The 20,434-nt window shown below is 39.2% G+C and overlaps 1 protein-coding gene across 1 annotated transcript in view; it reads left to right on the forward strand.

Moving 5' to 3' along the window:
- The window catches only part of LOC124172503, a 51,986-nt gene that overhangs the window by 4,818 nt on the left and 26,734 nt on the right, over positions 1-20,434 (forward strand). Inside the window, exons 3-5 of the mRNA XM_046551943.1 lie at positions 10,975-11,142; positions 13,142-13,261; positions 14,125-14,244. Of these exons, the coding sequence (XP_046407899.1) occupies positions 10,975-11,142; positions 13,142-13,261; positions 14,125-14,244 (408 nt within the window). The remainder of the gene's footprint in view (positions 1-10,974; positions 11,143-13,141; positions 13,262-14,124; positions 14,245-20,434) is intronic.

Raw genomic sequence — 20,434 nt, forward strand, 5'->3', positions numbered from 1 at the left:
AAAATCTAAGTAGTGATGAAGATGTGAGTGACAGTCAACTCATCTAGCTAAAGAAAGCCAAATTGGATGACCTGCTGACTAAAATTAAGAATAAATTGCCAACAGTTAGCTGGTGGGGTAAAATTGAAATGTTGACCCTGGCCCCTTTATTTTGGTCTAGGAAAAGAATTATGAGTGAATTTCATGTTTCAGACTACACTGAGAGACAGGCAAAAAAGTTACTTGATGAGAAGGGAATACCTGCTATGCCATGACCATGTGCTGGGAAACCACTTCCAAACTTCATAGTGGAGCTGGAGAAAATTTTTTACGAGCTTGACAAGAATTCTAGACAGATTCCTGGAGCCAAAGATAAAGTCAGTGTGGCTAAGAATGGGTATATGCGTAAGAGGTTGATTTTATATAACCTCAAGGAACTTTATGTGCTCTTCAAAGAGCAGTATCCACAAGAAAAAATTGAGTTCTCCAAATTTTGTTCACTTCAGGAAAGTACTTTGTGATGGCTGGTGCTTCTGGGACTCATTCACTTTGTGTTTGTGTCATACATCAAAATATGAAACTTGTGTTAGTGCCTTGCAATTGAAGGAAACATATATGTTAGGAGTTGATGGATATCATCATCTGTGGCAAAAACAATGCAGATTGCATGCTCAGAAAATGTTATTACTGTCTAGATCCTTCCAGGCTAAAGGATATCATCATTTCTATTTTTTTAAAATATGACCCTTCTGATACAGTGAAATATAGGCAGTGTGTTTCCACTGATAGAACAGAACTTCCATTGTTTACATCATCCATTGATGAACTCTTGGACATTCTATGCCTCAAAATGAATAGACTGATACCATATTATTATGTCGCTAAAGTACAATCCTTGTTTTTCAAAATAAGCGAAGAAACCCTCAGTTATGAAAAGGCAGTTATCGTACTGGATTTTAGTGAGAACTTTTCATTTTTAATTCAGGATGAAGTTCAAAGTTATCACTGGATAAATCTATCATGCACCATACACCCTTGCTTGATTTACCTGAAGAAAGATGGTACTCTCACCACCTCATCTCATTGTTTCATATCTGATGACCTTAACCATGATGTGACAAAGAATGTAATTTCAAAGATAAGCAGTCTAAAGCCTCCAAGCTGTAGTTTTCTTCATCTTATTTTCTATCACTTTCCCCCAAAGACTTTACTGGTGTAAGTTCTTTATCTCTTTCGTCAAAGCCATTGGGAACAACTTCACTTTTACAAATTTTGGAAATCCTCCTGTCACACCTACAGCAATTTTTTTCTCCAGGCTTCACCAGGAAGCCCACTGCTCTCACAGACTTACACTTTTCTAGAGGTATGGTCCTCAGAAATTTCCTCGCAGGACCTTTTTGTATGGCTAAGGGGTACAGAATTTAAGCTGAAAACACTCGTATTTCTTTAAGAAGCAATGAAGATGATGAGAGCACACAGTCAACAATGATGAAATAGGAATATTGCACAGTAGGGCAATTAAATCTCTGTCCACTTCTGGAAGTTTTTTGATATAAAAAGTTTGGGCTGTGCTTGTGTAGCTCTTTTTGTGAAATTCAGAACTGAGTTCTTTACCAACACTGCACAATGCTATCTCTGACATGGCAAGACAGACCTCAATACAAATGAGATGTTAAAATGTAAGCCTGGCTATCAGTCACACAAGCATGAGTTGCTTAGTTTGAAATTCAACCAGGATATCGCTAAGGCAGTACCATATGACTGAGAAATTAATTACCTTCACTTAGACTGAAATTGGAGAAAGCTTTCTGATGGCTCTCTTCTGCCTTCACATTTTATACCATACTTTTCATTTACCCATTACCCATGGAAGAGATAGCTTAGTAGGAATAATCCTGAAGGCAAGAAATTGGCAGTACGTGGGGGAGTACATTCACATGATTTCTTATGTATTTCCTACTCTAAGAGCCAGTAGCATATGCTATAGTGAGATAATGTATGCTCCAATATCGTGTATTCATGAGTATAAGCTTATTTATCTTCTAAATTGTGTAATTTCTATGTGCCTTGAAAAAGAGCCATTTTTTCCCGTGACCATAAATGAGTATTTTTTTTACTAAAAGGAACGTCGGACTAACGATTTTTTTTCATCAAGATCTTTGCTCATACATTAATGATTACTTTAAACTGAACCATCAGTCTGTATTTGCATGGGCATTTCGTGGGGATGCTGACAGTGAAAAATGGTACTAGCAAGATTTTTTAAAACTTTATTATTTTGCAGCTGAATTACTTCATACAGTGAATATTTGATGATAACCGTGAGAATATTATGTACTCTTAGCTTTAGAAAAAAATCTTCATCTCACAGGAATGGAGTTATGGATGAAAATAAAAAAATCACAATGTGTAGCACGTTGCGGCACTTTAGGGGTGACGCTCAAATGTCATTTGCTCATATTTAATTAGCAATTGACAATTGGAGGCTAAAAGTGCACAAAATTTCTAAAGGCCGTTTTACACAGTATACGGAACTGCACAATCTGACGTACGTGTGAAGGCGCAATCAAAATTACGTCGTGTAAAGCGGTGAATTACTAGAACACATGCCAGAATGCGTGGATGCGAGATGGCAAATTAGCCCCTGTTCTAATTTCGTTCATGCATTCATTCAATTCCACGCCATTTTAGAAATTAATGCAGCTTTAACCTGCGCAATTCTGTGTACCGTGTAAAACGGCCTTAATGTTACGAGAATGTAATACCATGGCAAGTTTCATGATAATCCGAGACGGTGGGTGTCATGGCCTGGTTGATTTGAAATGGAATGACCCGAATTCAATCAGGTATAATTTCTGTTTAAGCACATAATATTTTGTGTAGATTCAATTTGTTACGGCAATTAAATGGATGGAAATGGACGTGAGTGACTGAGTGGTGCCCCACAAGGGGATGGACCCCGTTTGGGGTGCCCGGGCAGGGGATTGTATTGTAAGGAGTGCCTCTGAAGGGGAAGGGAGAGGAGACGGTGTTATGAAAGGAACGACTGCGCAGTCAGTCACAAGAGAGCGACGGTCGGTGGAAGGTGCTTGTTCCACAGCATACGAAAGTTTCAAAAACACTTTGTAACGACGAAATTAAACAACTAAATACAGTCCATTTTTAAATCTAAAAACAGTTCATTTATGTTGACATGCCGAAGGTGTAACACAATTAAACTTCCAAGTACGCATTGAAATTGATATTGTTTGTAGGCTGTCCATACTCTGTTCGTTAAATCTCCAACAGACTTAAAACTAGATAGCAAACAGGCATTATTTTTGCAGAAATCAATACCTATTGATTACCCTTGGGTGTATAGTGCGTTAACTGTTGTCTGTTTGTTCCCTGTGCAGTGAAACATACCACCAACTGGACCCTGTCAGTTGATTGCCTGTTGTCTGTTCCTTCCTTGTTTGGTGAAGTGCACAACCAACCTTCCCCTGCCTGTTGAGAGCCTGTTCACTATTGTTTGTTCATTCCCAGATGAGAGCAGCCCATTTTTTTAGCATTCATTTTTGTTTTTAACAACCGATGAAGTTGAAATATTTAAGAAGTTTAAATTTACAGTGTATAAAAACGAATTGCAAAAAAAACGATTCAACTAATAAAAAATTAAAAATTTTGAGGCAGGGTCATGACTTACCGTGTTACCCCCCTAAATCCACCTCTGGTTGGGAGATGTAGACGGCAAACCAGTCCCTTAGTTGAGAGGCTGTTCAATGTTTTCTGTTCGTTCCCTGTGTGGTGAAACATAAAACCAAACCAGTCCCTGCCTTTTAAGAGTCTGTGCCATATTGTTCCCGAAATTCCTGTTGCCTGCCTGTTAAGGAACAAGCTTCAAACAGAGTACAAACTGTCAACACTTAGCGTGCCATGGACGTAATATTTTGTCCTGTTAATCTTTCTGAAGATTGCCATGGACGTAATATTACGTCTTCCTATATATTTGTCTTTGTACGCGTGAAGCCATAATATTTCGCATGTGGTACTTTTCCACTATACTGCTTAGTGGTTCTGTTATTTCAAAAATGAAATCCTTGATGGAAAAAGAGTTCTTCTAATGCCTTGAGGACGAAAAGTCCTCTGCAGCTACCGGCATCCTTAACTTAGGCCACTTGGTGTGAAAATTCTTTTGCGGAAAGAACCGTTTCTTGAGGATGCAGTGACCCTTTTTGTCATCTAGGATTTATAATGATTTGCTTGGAATAATGCTTTTTTATGCTTTAAATAGTTCAAATTGAGTGTAATAAAAAAATTGTTATGCATGTTATGGCGGTACATCATATGTTGCAACTTTTTTTATTTTTCAAAAACAGCAGGTTTTCATTGTTAAATTATCTTTTTAAAAATTAGCAATAAATGTTATTCAACTCATTCATAAATAAGAGAAAAGTCTCATTTTTACTGAAATGCACATCGATATAAATATTTTTTTGATGCTTATGTTTTAAAAATGTACGAAGTTAGTAAAAAAGGCTGGATTTTTCAGTAGGGCTTTAAAATTAGCAGCCTGCACTCAAAGTGTTAAAGACAGTTGTTGCCTGGTCGCTGTCTCTTTAAAGCCTGTTGGATATTTACTGAACAGAGTACCAACAGCCTATGAACAATCTCGGGCCACACGCAAGTGGGAGCGTTGATTGATCCTTTAAGTGCCAACCTATCTCCTGGGTACTACACTGATGCCTCGTTCACATTATGATCGTTTGAGCCATCGTCCCGATGATAGTTGACTGAACTAGCCGTGTGAATGCATGTCCCGACAATAGTTCACATAGTTCCGAACATTGCCATTTTACAATGGTTAGGCCCTGGAATACCGGAAGAGACAAGAGAAAGACAAAAAGCTCGTGTAGCTCTATTTTTTTCATGGATTTGTCCTAGGAAGGAAGAAAATGGGTGGAAAGAAATTATTCAGTAAATACACGTCTTGTCCATGCATACCTCAACAGCTTTGCTAACCGTCAATTTCCCGTTCATTTTAGATGTCAGCACTAGTGGGCAGCACAGGTTTCAACCATGGTTGTGTGAATGCATGATAGTTCCAACGATGGCTGGAACTATCATAATGTGAATGAGGTATCAAAGTGCGAAGGCATTGTTGCTGATTTTGCAGTTGGTTAGGAAAAAAATGAGACCTCAAAAACAACTGGAGGTATATATTAAAAAAATCTAGGAAATATTTATTATATGTGGTTTCACCTTTATAATGTAGTATTTAATGATTTTTTGTTAATGTGAGTTAATTTTTATAATTAAAAAAATTCGCAGGAGTGCCATGGCGCTCGTGACACTTTTAGTGAGATATAGGAGGAGCGCAATAGCGCACCCCGGCACTCCAAGGGTTAAATAAAATCAATGATCCTAATCAAAGACACCAATGTTGAACAAAGAGAATTTAGTGGTTTTGAGGTAAGAAATACAACTACGTAGAAAAATGTTACTGTGTAAGCAAAATGAGTCAAAGAAAAAGAATTTTTTTTTCATTCGTTTAACTGTGAAAATTATAACCCTCGATAAGGAAATTTAAGAGGGAAATTGAGAAACGTCTGCATGACCTTCATATTCTCTATAATTGCTGTTATAATATGCCATGAAAGAGCCCACTTGAAGGCCTAACAGGGCTCCAGGGTGACGTTCATGTGGCCTTAACGTGAACCACAGACACCAAGTAACTTCCTGCCAAATTTTGTTTAAGTTGGTCCAATAGATTTTGTGTGATCGAGTAACTCATGTCCAACTCTCAATATTTATGCATGTAAAAGTGTGGATGAGATAGTAAAAATCCAGTTTCATCAATGGTTGGAACTCTCACTTGTGTGGTGATTTTGATGGAGGTGATGTGGTTCACTGCTACTTTCTCTGTAAAGTATGGAAGGATAGAAGGCAGCTGATGACAGGTTTGGGTCTCCTGCTGAGACAAAGGACTGAATGTGGGCCGTGAAGTGCCCCTAATTGCATCTACATTCAAGATGCAATTGAAGGCACTTCGCAGTGCATGCCGAGTGGTAATGACTGATACATGCATTCTCATGCCTACTGCTAAGTATCCAAAGCCTATTTACTGTATATTAGGGTGGGCCGAAAAACGTTTTTTTTTCCTGATCAAATTTGCCCTATGCGGGAAAGTTGCGAAATAATATAAGGATCTCATGCACAAATTTTTTTTCAAATCGGATAATATTAACCACTGCCGCCCGAGCTCTAAAGTTTAAACTTTTGCGAAAAATCAGGCTGATTTTAGAATCAAACGGCTATAAAGACGAATTTGATGAAAATATGGGATAATGGATAATATCAAAGAGTGGGTACATGTTTAAAGTTTTTAAAAATGAAATTTGAAGTTTATTTAACAAAATCTATGGTTCAAACAATGCCTATGAATTAACCGCAAAAATAGAGTATAGACCACCCGCAGAACACAACTATTTTTGCCTACATTTCTAAAATTCCATTTTGGGGGCTAAATTGCAGGTAAAATAATATTTAATTCCATTGGATTTAATTTTTTAGCAAATAAGCCACCATATGCTAGTAAATAATCCCACAAAAAGTAATAATAAGGTCAATTATTTTAAATTAACATCAATCGTAGTGACGAATAACGTAGCTGTGGAGCTATTTTCAACAAGAAATTCAGCCAACGCTGAGAAAGAGCAGAACCTGAACACCAAGCATTTCACTAAGTAGCTCTCTGTTAGTTTCATGGAGAAACTACCCAGAACTTAGCACGAGGAAGAGGCTACCATCCAGTTCCACCCGTGTCCCCCCCCAGCCAATCTTCCATAGGAAACGATTGTGTTGGCACATCAATTACTGTGACAAAATTATATTGTGATTTTTTTTCGAATTTCGGCTGAATTTCTCTGTCTCTTATGCACGATAATTCCCATCCATGACTGCGTTCTGCACGGCACATGGATTTTGATGCCAACATTATCATTTGTACCATTCTTTCAACTGCCTGTGTGTGGCAGGGAAAAGATACTTCTAATACAGATCTTTCCGTAACAAGGTCTTCTGTCAAGTCTTTGTTTGTCATCCCAGCTACTATTGGTGGTTGATTTACCCCAATTGCTTCCCAGTCCACCAATTCGATATAATTTGGAGCATCGAAGTTTAGCTTTGGAAAATTTGAATCTCCTCAATTCCTCCCTGAGTTGAGCTGAGTTTCTCTCGATTTCAATGTATTTGTGATGGCCATTGCACGAATTTGTCTGCGCTTATCGGCTAACGTATTAAGAAGAATATTCTCTGGGTGAGCAGAATTACATTTTCCTGAATTAAAGAGTAGAGTCTCAATGTCTCTTATGTTCATAATATGCTTCGGGCCTTCCGTGCAATATTGTCTCAATTTTATTGAAATCCACATTGGAGCGTAAACTTCGATAACAAATTTTGCCAGGGTCATCAGTTCTTTTTACGGTGCTGAACGGAAGTTCATTGCAATGAAGCAGGCAAACAAACCAATGCAAAGGTCATCTTAGGGCCATTTCCATTCCCCTGATTACTCCGGCATGGCTTCCAGTGTTAACAGCAGCTCTATGGCACACAATTGCTGTTCTCTAGCAATCTTCTAGAAGTCTCTAGCAAGTTCATCGATAATGATCATTTCCTCCGATTGAAAATTCATGATGGAATCTTAGAGGCCAATTGATCAGGAAAAAAAACCTTTTTTCGGCCCACCCTACTGTATTAGTCTGAATATAGTCCCCCATTTTTTTTCCAAAATTGCCTGTGGTAAAAGTAAAGGGGGGGACTATTTTCAAACACATTTTTTTTTAACTTTTCCCGAAACTGAAGCCTCAAAATTAGGGGGGGGGGACTATTCGGAGAAATACGGTATATAAAACTAAGAGCTACGAGGGTGTATTGAAAAGTTAGGTCTCCAACAACACCATTTCCAAATCCCCAAGTCGCCATGTGGAATATGACAACAGCACTGCATTTGAAATCAATCGGTTCAGGTTTGACTTTGCGAAAATCCGTGTAGAAATGAAAAATAAACAACCCTGGTAACTTGAAAATGATGCCTCAGCATCGAAACGCGTCGTAACAATAAAAACTGGGGACGAAGGATAAGTGATCCTAGGGCAGGCTAGCGGGCCTTAGGACTTGCTGCCTGCCAAGACCGTCATGCGTGGTGTAGAGCCACATCCTCCACGAGGTGCCCCTGGTTTTCGCAGAACATGACGGATCTAGACCTGGCTGGTCGATAAACTGCTCCCTTCACTACGGTGGGCCCCTGCGCCAAGGTGACCACGTGAGGTGGGGCGGAGGGTGAGAAGTCTCTAGCAGGGGCGACTCCGGAAACCAGGCGACCTCCGGTTTTATTTAGCCTTACTCATACAAGCGGGGCTCTGTATGGGCAGGACCTTTAATTCCCTAGCTACTCGTGGGATCTATATGGATACATCAAAACCTAAAACTTCATCGGAGGCTCAAAATTAGGGGGGGGACTATATTCGGAGAAATATGGTATTGGTATGTTAATCACTCTACTACAGTAAAAACAGAGGAGAATGACCTTCACTTGTGAAAGTGTAAATATGTATTCCTATGGGTAGTCACTCTACAAATATTGTATGACCCTCAGTTGGGCAACTAAACTAGAGCCTAGACACGCTTATCTATTTTCATGTAAGTAACTCTAAGCTTTACGAAACCACTTACCTTCTGGTAGAGAAATCACACACCAAATGGAGTAGGCCTATAGTGATCGGTGTCTATTCTATTAAAAAGCTGAAAGTCTTCATAATGGACTCCATATTAACTTCCATATTTCATTTGTGATATAGGAAGACGTTGTGAACAAAATTAACTCATTCCACATAATTTTCTAAAATACCCCTCTGAAAATATTTATTACTGATGTTGCCTTTATAAATGTAGGTACTCTGCATTATATTATTGCCGAAGCAAATCCAGTGAAAGATTTAGAAATTTAGTTTTTCTGTTCATTTACAGTGACAATAGTTATCCTCTATCTCTTTTTTAAGTGTAAGCTGGTAATTTGAAAAGAAGGGAATTAAAATACTCTGCATGACTTCCATGCTCTCAAAGGGCATCTTGAATTTTCCATGAACGGGCCAATTTCAAGGTCTTCTTATGGCCCTAAAGATGTTGTAATAAAGCCATAATATGGACTCAGCCTACCAAGAATGGTCTTGCCCAGTTTTGTTTTATGGCTTTGTAGTTTGGCATGATCGACTAACAGACATATGGATACCTTTCAATTTTTACGTAATGGCGTAGGAAAGATTTAAAAAATCCCGTTTCATCAGGGTTAACAACATCCCTAATTTGTTGATTTTAAAGGAGGTTTCAAGTTTAAGAGACACCACTGAGTAAATTTATTATTTAGTGATTATGTCCTTTTGAACGCAACTTCTCTGAAAATTATTATTGCAGAAGCAAATTCAGCAAAACAATAAACATTTTTTTGTTCATTCAGCAGTGAAGATTCTTACTCTCAATCTCTATTTTAAGCACAAGCTTGCAACTTGAAAATAGGGGAATTAAGATACTTTGCATGACCTTGATATCAATTCCAGGATTAACATGAATTTGCTGTGAATGGGACGATATGAAGGCCTTCTCATGGCCCCAAGAATGTTGTAATAGAGCCATGATATGAAATGAGTCTACCAAGAATCTTCTTCCCCAATTTTGTTTCTAACGACCATGTAGTTTATGAGTAGAGATGTGTGAAAATGGCAAATGCGATATAGATGCGATGACTGGACGTCTGTGGTAGTTTTATGCAAATGTGCCTTTTTGATGGCAAAATTCGTACAGTTTGTGCCGAGCGCAGTTTAAATGCTCCGCCGACACTCACCACTTAAAGCATGTGAGCGACTGGCCAGCTGCTAATAGGGTGGTTTCCTATTATTTTTTTATTTTCTAAATCGAAAGATTATTACTCCTGGAGTACGTATTTCACGCTTTTAGATTTTTAAATGACGATATCTATTTTTCGCGATCAAATGAAAAGTGAAAAATTTCAAGCGCGCGAAAACGCGACGCGTAAGTAGGAATGAAGGGAAAAAGTCCATGCGACGCATTTCTGGTTCCCCCTCCCGCCTGGTAGGTGACCTTGATCGAGGCTCTGAGCGCTGATAGGACGCAGGATGCTAACGGGTAGCTGAGTACCTTCCTGGCTGGTAGCGCATGGTTTAAAAAAGGTTTATTAATACCTTATCAAGCGAAGAAAACTTTCCGACCTTAGCCAGTTTTAATAGGTGATTATTAAGACATGTTTCCCTGAGCTCTGTGCCTCATGCATGCATTGGTAACCTCAGACGATGTAAAACTCCTATCCTCTCGTGTAGAAACTAGGTCCCTGTGACTTCACGTGGAGTGGAATTGCATGGGCGCCAATCTGGCCTTTTTCAAATGAGGATAAAATTTGACCCTTGCCATTCGTCTAAACCGGTATTTCAAAAACCAAATAATTTGTGTATTATGAATACACTAATAGTGGGTAACGAATCGCAATCAATGCCTTCTGTTTTCTTTGATGAAGGAAACTACCCTATTGGCTGGAACTCAACGTGGCAGCAAACTACAAGTGGGTGTGGGCAAGCTATACCTCCGCCACTATGTGTCTTATTCCTTAATTTATAATTGTTCTACAACATAATTATTAAAAATATTCTATATTTTGTCATATGACTGTGTTTCCCTACACTTTATTGTCATCTACCTCATTAGGAAAATAAAAAAAAAGACGCTACAAAATGCGATAAACTGTTATTGAAAGTGCGATAAAATAGATATGAAAGTGGGATTTTCACGTATCTCTATTTATGAGTGATTTTTTTACTGGCACCTTTCAATTTTTATGTAATGGCATTGATGAGATTTCAAAAATCCTGTTTCATCAAGATAAAAAGCATTTCTGATTTGTTGATTTTGAAGGAGGTGAGTTGTTTATAAGTGTAATTCTCTCAGCAGAGTATTGAACAAGTGAAGGGAGCTGATAAAAATTTGGGGTCTTCTGCTGAAGCGAAGGACTGCATTCGAGATGCGATTGCAGGCTCTTCACAGATGGCATGCTCAGTCCAACCAACTGAAATATTCATTCCGGTGCCAGACTTCCATCTTCCCACTGCCGATATGTCGGTAAGTTATATCACCATCCAGGGCTGTGGCAGATCCAGGATAGCGTCAAGGTGGAGGCTAAGTGGGGTTAAAATACCAACAGTAGTGGGGGTTGGAAAAAATTACCATTCTATCTAGCGTAAATAAGGTACCCAAGGATAGCCCAACCCCCTGACCGGGGGGTTGGGCTATCCTTGTTCACCATAGGCCCCATAGATCCGCCACTGATCCAGGGTAAAACCTGTGTTGAAAGATTCATTCTATAATTTTTGTTGTAGTAATAATTAATTTGTATGATTAAAATGGGTTTGACCTGCGTAAGTATTGGCATTTCTTTGTGGAGACTTCTTTAGTATTTTGACCTTCACTTGTATGACAGAAGGCAAAAAGTCTAATCACGCTTATCCATTTACTCATAAGTCAATCTTTGCTGTACAACACTGCTAATGTTATGAATGAAATGCTGCTTATCCTATGCAGTAGGCCTATGGTGAACTCTCTCAATTCTGCTTACAAGCCAGTAGTCTTTGCTGTAACACGGTTTGGTATCAAGATTGTTCTCTATTTTTTTAACCCTCTTAGTGCGGCGCGCCGATATATCGGCTTTTACCGCTCGGCTGAAAAGTGCGGCACGCTGAAATATCGGCTTTTGCGTTATTGTTGTTAAATTTGAGGACATTGAAGTAAAGAAACATATATCAGCAAACATATAAAAATCTGGTTAAGGAATCCATCGAGATCCGGCTGGCAACTAACACCCTCAATCGTGACACAGGGTATTCACTGAGTAATGCATGGAAACCGGCACTTAAGAAAATAAGATTGGCTGCCTCCCAGCCAATCACGTTAGACCTCACAACCAACTGAAGAGTAAACAAGCTGGCAAACTTCATCCACTCACCATTAGCCCTGAGGATGGAACCCGACTCGTGTTCCGAAACGTCGGCAGAATGGAGGGAGACCACCCGGCTGGAAGCCCGAATAGCCTTTTTTGAACATATTCGCCGGGAAAGCATCAGATTTTACTTAACATATAAAAATGTTATGATTATTTTCCAATTGAATCTCATTAAATTAAAAAAGAACCGCTTAAAGATACCTAAAAAATTAACTATATAATGTTTATTTTTCCTAGTTGCTACATTTTATTAAAATACCCTCCACATTTTTTGACTGTACCCCGGGAAGAAGGATAGCACTACAAGGGTTAAGCAACCTTCTCTCTTGACTTCAGTTTAGTAACTTGCCTTATTGCATGAATTGGAAAATCAAAGAAGAACACAGTTACCTATATAAACTTGAGGTAGTTAGCTCTACACTAATTATAACTTGGATTCTCTTCCACTGTGCAATATCAACTCAATTGATGTGCATGACTTTGAAATAGTCTGGGAAAAGTCATCATATGGTGCATTAGGGTGGTCTTTATTGTTCGAATTTCTTTCGGGACACCCCCTCATTTTATGCCAAATGGTGTAAAAACATACCCTGTAAAATGTTATTGCGATTGAATAATGGGAAAGGTTATATTGACGAATATTAAAGTTTATCTAAAGAATTTTATGGTTTTACGATGAGTGAGAATGATCAACAGATGTTGAGTGTATGCTACCCTCGCGCCACCAAAAATGTCTGCCTAGGATGGGACGCGCTTACTTTTGGGGACGTATCTGGGGAACCACTGGTCACATTTGGAAAATATTTTAGGAGAATCATGCCAAATGTCCACCGTGTCGTTAGTTACCATAGACTATCAGTTGAAAAATACCTGCGCCTTCTTAATACCATTCATATCCGAAAAACAGCCGAAAATACCAAAATATCTCAACTTTGAGTGTGATGCAGCATGTTTTCCCATTATCCAATTGCAACAAAATTTTAAGGGGTATGTTTTTACACCATTTGGCATAAAATGAGGGGGTGTCCCGAGAGAAATTCGAAAAATAATGGCGCATATATGTTATTATTATTATTATTATTATTTGGCTTTTATCGAGTGACACCCAGCATTTTCTTCTAGTTTCAGGTAAAAGAGGAGAACAAAGACCCCCTCAGAGAAGAAGATAATGAAGTGATTCATGGAACACTTTCAGATGGAATTGCATGTGATACCATAGACCCCTTGGGAACCAACGACTTAGTGAGTGAACACTCTTTCCTTGTTTACCTCACTTTTGCTGTGATGAAAATCCATTCCTCTGTGGAACGTCCCCAGTCTCACTTCTTAGAAACAAGCCACCTTCTACCTGACTTGATAAAAATTTAGTCCATTTCATCTTAGTTAGTCGCAAAAATCTCATGCATTGAGGCATTTGGCTGGTATTAGCAGACTCAGGTAAAAGAGAATAGGTACAGTAGATTCCGGTTAATTGGGACGTATCGAGAGTTGTGCACTTTGCCCCAATTAAGCGGCTGCCCCAATTAGCCAAACTCTCTTATGTATGGGCATAAAAACTTTTAAATTGTAGAAAAAAGACTAAAGAATGGTTGTAATGCAACAAAAGTTTCTTAAATTATTAAATTGATTGATAAACCAGTGAGTTTTGTTAATTTATTATCATTTTTAAGAATTATAACGTTTGTTAAAAATATTTTTCACAGCCTCGGGCGACGCTGAATGAATGTCTTTTACTAAGTCCTATCCTCTTGGGGATAGTATAACAACAAGAGCTTTCAAAATAGGGCAAGAATAAGACCATTTGTGAAAAATAAGAGTAAATCAAAGGAGGAAAATATAAAGAAATAGTATTTTGGAAAAATAATATTAATTTTGTCGTGAGTATAGAGTCTATGTCACTGACTCATGGCCCAATGAAGTTGCATGCTGTACCAAATAAGCGGAGAATACTCTGGGATATTCCTCTAATGGGTTCTGTTCTTCAAGATCTGCCCCAATTTAGTGGCTGCCCCAAGTAACCGGTGGACCCATTTGACGGAATATAATGTATTATTTTCATCATTATTCTTGGATTTAATCGAGTAATACCCAGAATTCTCTTCTAGTTTCATGTAAAAGAGGAGAACATGGACCCCCTAAGAGAAGAAAATAATGAAGTGCTGCATGGAACAGCTCCGGATGGAATTGCAAGTGTTGCCGTAGACCCATTGGCAAATGATGATTTGGTGAGTGAATGCTCTTTCCTTATTTTGCTCAGTTTTTTGTGACCTAAATTCATTCCTCTGTTGAACATTGCCAGAACCACTCAATAGAAACAAACAACCCTTTCCCTCACTTGACAAAAAGTGAAAAAATACAGAGGAGCTGTGTTGAGAATGAACGAATCATTCAAAATGAACCACTTATTGTAATTAGCAAAATGGGTGCATTCTATCTCACTAGGTGCTCACATTTGCTCTCTGAGTGAGTGAGTGGTCTGACTTCATGGTACAGTTGGCCTTTTATTGAGAGTTGAGTCACCCTGCTCACTTCGGATCAGCACGGAGCAGAAGGGAGGGAAACAAGTGAGAGTCATGATGCCCACACTTGCATCCGGTACGCTCTCACTGAGTGGTCATGAGTTCATGATAAATGAGCAAGGTGCAGCTGAATACACCTGATGATTTGAATCATGATCCCCTCATTTAATAGGCAATATGAACAATCATTCATCATGAGTGATTTATCCTAATCATGTTCAGTTTGTTGTATTTGGTTGCATTGCCAGAGAATTGGATTTTTTGGACCCTGGCTGAGTTTACCAAAAATAACTTCTTCTTATTGAGGGATTTAACTTAACCAAAGTCAAACTGTAGCTGATATGGATTTTGTGATAACTGTGAACAGATAATTATTAGGAAGACTGGGGGTTTGTCTTCAACCATCTTTATATGGGGTGTTGGAATGTTGACTACAGGCATCCCCCGAGTTACGTATGCCTCGACTTATGTAAATCCGTACTTACGTAAGTGATAACCGTATTTCAAGTGACTACGTTAATTTTCGAATGCGAGCACGTTAACGTAGATATTCGCTAGCTTACCCAATGGCAGAAAAAATATCAAATTGTTATCCAGTTTTTTAGTGCTAAACAAAACAAAGTCGCTCATTTTTATCATTCCTCGAATGAATTTTCATTAATTTCCATAGAAAAATCGCTTGTTAATCCCAAGTCACCAATCAACGTGAAAATTTGCAGTTCTAGCGATGGAAGGTGTTGCACTCACTCCAGTACGATACAGCTTGTTACACAGATACACACCCGAACTCCGACTTTCAACTATTTAAAAATTGTATCATTAAGTTTGGACATTTCCATCTGAGGAGTTAAAAGAAAATGGAGTACGAGCAGAAATCTTTATTGTGGAAAAGAATTGGTTAGTACTCATGTAAAGGCAATGAAATTTCGAGTGTTGGCAATGAACGCTGCGAAAAAGTGCAGAAAAAGTTGACACACGATATTAATGGCGTACTTGGTTACTTGTCTCTGGTGACTGGGTTACCGTGTTTTTTATTTTTCGAAGATTTTATTAAGCTGCATTTTCTCATTCTATTATATTGTGTGCCAATGTAAATGAATACTGCGTTATTGAAAGCTTTTATGCACTATTTCATTGCAAGTTAATGACGGGAGTTGGCTGAATAAAAGCTCACTTTTAATTAGCTTCGTGCATTGGAAATACTCTCTGAGGTTTCCTGCAGAGTAAATATTCAAATGATGATATTTTGACATCATTTTATTGAGATATGTGAGAAAGAAAGTATGTTTGCGTGTGTGAAAATTTGAGTGTATGTGCGTGTGAATGTACCTAAGAATGTAGTGATTTACTGGTATTTTTGTGTGTTATTAGCTCGTAATCCTTGACATCCCTGCTACGTGTATTAACTGTGACAGTGAAATGACCAGATTCATCAATCAACGTAATATATAAAAGGCAGAAGGTATAATGATTAAAGGTAAGTAGACAATGTAGACTATACGCCCTTAGGTTGCAGTATAACATAATGAATCAATTTAAGTACAGTAGACTCTCGTTAATACGAACAACGTTATTACGAAGTTCTCGTTTTTACGAAGCAAATCGTTGGTCCCGAGCAAAAGGCCTATCCAAGCTATCGGAAAAGGAAACGTTATTACGAAATTTTCGTATTTACGAAATTACGAACCAAAGTCCCGGTCATGGCGGTTACAAAATGAACTTTATTACGAAGTTCCACGCATAAGCTATGGCATTTAGATGGACATTCACTACGCTAAGTTTTAATAATCACGCCACGTTTAAGTTGCCCGCGTGTACTGTGACCAAGAGCGTCATTTATGGTTATTTCTTCACCATTCACGCAACGTCATATAACAAGCTTCATTCCTGGGGAATCATGGTGACAGACTCATTACAGCTGGTTAGCTTGATGCACAGTTAGTTCTCTTCCTACGCACATTCGATTTACCAACATTCAGCATTCAAAAATTTCAATTTTCGAATTTGGCGTCTTTTGCTTTAGCCGTTGCTATGCCGTGCGGTGTAGAGAAAATCGTACTCTGGGCATAATCTGAACAACATATCATTCATTCCGGTGTGAAGTTAGGAACTGTTCATCGTTTTGTCCGTTCTTTGCCGCGGAGAGCGATTTTTTTCGGCTCTGGCTGCGTTGCACGGCTATCTAGATCAATTCGTCACATTCGTGAGTTAGCGCACGATTGTTGTGAAGTGTTGCATTCTGCAGGATGACCGTAATCCTCGATGCCTTGCATATAGTACGACTTGTCCCATGACGACACAATAGGAGGTGCGGATAACCCTTCGCCAGCGCGGTTTGCAGCCAATTGCTGCCCCACAAGCGCACCTCACACCATCGCCTAGTCATACAACGTTGTCAGATGCATACAGAGCTGCGAAAAAAGCCTGATCCACTAAAACATGCCCTTTCTTCGAAACCCCAAAACAAGTGATTCTTTCACTGGTTCCTTCACGCTCTTCGTCCTTTCCGTCTCCTCTCTTCATGAAGGCCTTTATAGGCGTTTCACTTTCTCACCTGGCAACGCTGCCCCGACCTAGACTATTCTCCCTGTCGTCGGACAGCTCTCGGCGGCTGGACCGTAGGTTTATCAACTGAGGAACAAGGTATTGGAACGCATCTAGTTCGTAAATCGGACTTACTGTACTCGGGAGGATATCAACCCTCGATTACGTCATGCCTCATGCCGAAACTGGAACGAATTTTCCTGATTATGTATATATTTCGGCGTAATTTAATTGCATATATCACATTCGGTTTTTCGACGATTCCTAAAAGAAATGTTCGTACGAAATTCGTTATTACGAACCTCTGAATTTTCGGTCCCGTGAAATTCGTAATAACGAGGGTCTACTATATTCAGTTTAGTAATGTAGAGTTGAGATACCGTTGAATACACGCGATCGGACTATTCGGGGAATAATGTTACGCATTTTGATTGGTAATGATCGAGATGCAGCACTCGGACTATATTAATGTTTATTGATTTTGTATTTAACAACTTAAGAATAGGTGGAAGAGTTCACAAGAGAACATGAATATGGCAGTGAATTGAATGAAACTTCACCGAGGATTTACCACGCATTTCTCCGCTTAGAATTCCCACCCGATCCCCTCCCCACCGATTGAAATCTCTGAAGCACTAATGCAGAATGTTCAACTTACGTAAATTTCGACTTATGCAGAGTCTACCAGAACGCATCTCTTACGTATCTCGGGGGATGCCTGTGTACAGGTTGATTGCCAAAAGGAATCAATTAATATTTCTTTGGAAGTATTTTAACTTAGTTGGGCGAACATTTGACTTCGATTTAAATAGAACGCACCGGTTTACTTGAATGGATGAACCCAACATTTTGTGCTCTGCACGAGCATGTTCACAATATATCTTGTTCTTTAACTATCCTCATCGTCTGTCCAATATATCAAAGAATATGGCTCATTTCACTACTTTCCCGCTTGGCAAATTTGATCAGGAAAAAACACTTTTATCAGCCCACCCTACTGTCCATTGCCCTTCTCCCTGTCCTTCTGTGCTTAGAATATTTTTTTAATTAGGCCTAAGCATCTCGTGATGTGGCCAATTTAGTTGTTTTCCTTTTAGAGGTTTTAGAAGGGCTGTTTTTTCTTCCACTCTCCTTTTCAATTTCTCATTACTTTCTCAGTCCATGTGATTTATCACCATCATAATTGTGAACTTGTTAGAGATTAGCATAGCTTTGTTTTGTAAAATTATTATATTTTTGCTATTGAGTATATTAGAGAGTATATTCCCTAGCAAGGAACGTCATCAAAAATTTTTGGGAGGATATGCCTTCAGTAACATTTACAATATTTTTTGGATCGAATAACATTTTAGTTAATTTAGTAATTGCCATTTTGTATCTGCGTGGAAAACACACAAAAACAACCTTCTACATCAAGTTCTTTAGAAATTACTAAGTATATCCATGTTACAAAGATATGAATTAACACAGAAATGGCTTGCATTTTCATGGGCTCGTAAGCTTGAGTGGAAGAGGAACATTCATGGATATGATTAACTGTATGAAATAATAAATAATGGAAAGGATTTTTAAATACTATAGGAGGTGAACTTCAGGCAAGGCGAGACAAAAAGCTTATGAGTACATTCTTTTGTCCATCTTCAGTGGTCTCATGTAAAAGAAGAGGGTTTATCATTATTTTTAAAGAGGTTATTGTTATTATTTTTCCTTTACTGACAAGGAGAGACCATTAACCATGCTCTGCCTTTTTCAATGCTGTATTTTTTATTGCCTTAAGAATGGTGAACATATATCTGAAGTAGTAGTGGTTCCCTTGAATGGGCCTTAGTTTGGTTGTAATTAAATTTATTAGTTTGCATGCAGTACTTTTAACAAGCCTTATACAATTCCACCTTTCCCCTGGGCTACAACCTTGTCGCGGTGGAAAGGCTTGCGCGTTCCTATGACCCCTAGAGCTGCACTGGCGGGATTAATTCTAAATTATTCCCGGTAGGGCCACCCATGCCAGATAGGTCGAAGGGTAGGAGCCAGACGAAAGGTAGTCCACGTGATGGTGTCACGTGAAAAACACTGTTGGAATGGAAGTGGGAAACCCTACCAATTATCTCTTCCCTGTAAACATGGAGTACAACCAAATGAGCCTCGGAATCTCATCGCCCGGGACCCGTCCGCAAAGGGCGGGTGTCGGGCACGGCAGCGAGGTCGGCAAGGTCCTCGGGGTCGCCAACATGCGAAATCCTTGCAGAGACTTATCATCATCATCATCAGCTGCAGCAGCAATGAAGAAGGAAGAAAATAAGACCAAGAAGATGGAAAAGAAGAAGTCGGCTATTAATGTAGGGACGTGGAATGTGAGGACTATGATGAGGGCGGGGAAGTTAGAAAATATCAAAAGGGAAATGGATAAAGGGAGGATAGATATCTTAGGATTATGCGAGGTGAGGTGGAGGGATGGCGGGGACTATTGGAGTGATGGGTATAGGGTTATATATAGTGGAGGGGAAGAGAGTCAGCGAGGGGTAGCTTTAGTATTAAACGGGAAGATGGGTAAGCGTGTGGTAGGTATACACCAGGTAAGCGATAGGATTCTGGTGGTAGAAATTGAGGCGCGGCCCACCAACCTTGTGGTGGTCCAAGTTTACATGCCCACTAGCAATCATAGGGAAGAAGAAGTAGATGAGGTGTATGAACAGCTCGAGGAAATAATTAGAGACACACCGGGAAAGAAAAATCTGGTAGTGATGGGGGACTGGAACGCCTCAGTCGGGGAAGGGAGGGATGGAAACGAAATAGGAGATTTTGGTGTAGGAATACGGAACGACAGGGGAGAGAAAGCAGCAGAATTTTGTAGGAGAAACAAATTATTCATCACAAACACGTGGTTCAATCATCATAAAGGGCGAAGGTACACGTGGAAAAGTCTAGGGGATGTGGGGAGATATCAAATAGACTACATTATGGTAAGACAGAGGTTTAGGAATAGTGTGAAAAACTCGCGCAGCTTCCCCGCAGCGGATGCTGATTCGGACCGCAATCTAGTGCTCATGAAATGCAACGTAAGATTCAAAAGACTTATGAAAGTTAGGAAGGCGAAGAAATGGAACGTAGAAGCCCTGAAGGGGAGTATGAGGAGAGAATATCAGGAACTAGTGGAAATTAGTATACGGGAGATTGAAAGTACTAAGACTGTTGAGGAAAGATGGGATAATATTAAAACAGGAATAGTCAAAGCGGCGGAGAAGTCAATTGGTTACGTTCACTGTAGAAGGATAAAGAAGCCGTGGATAACGGAGAACATGATAAGGGAAATGGAGGAGAGGAGGAAGTGGAAGAACGTAGACACAGAACAGGG

The sequence above is a fragment of the Ischnura elegans genome (genome assembly GCF_921293095.1).
Source record: "Ischnura elegans chromosome 13 unlocalized genomic scaffold, ioIscEleg1.1 SUPER_13_unloc_1, whole genome shotgun sequence".
Classification (NCBI taxonomy): domain Eukaryota; kingdom Metazoa; phylum Arthropoda; class Insecta; order Odonata; family Coenagrionidae; genus Ischnura; species Ischnura elegans.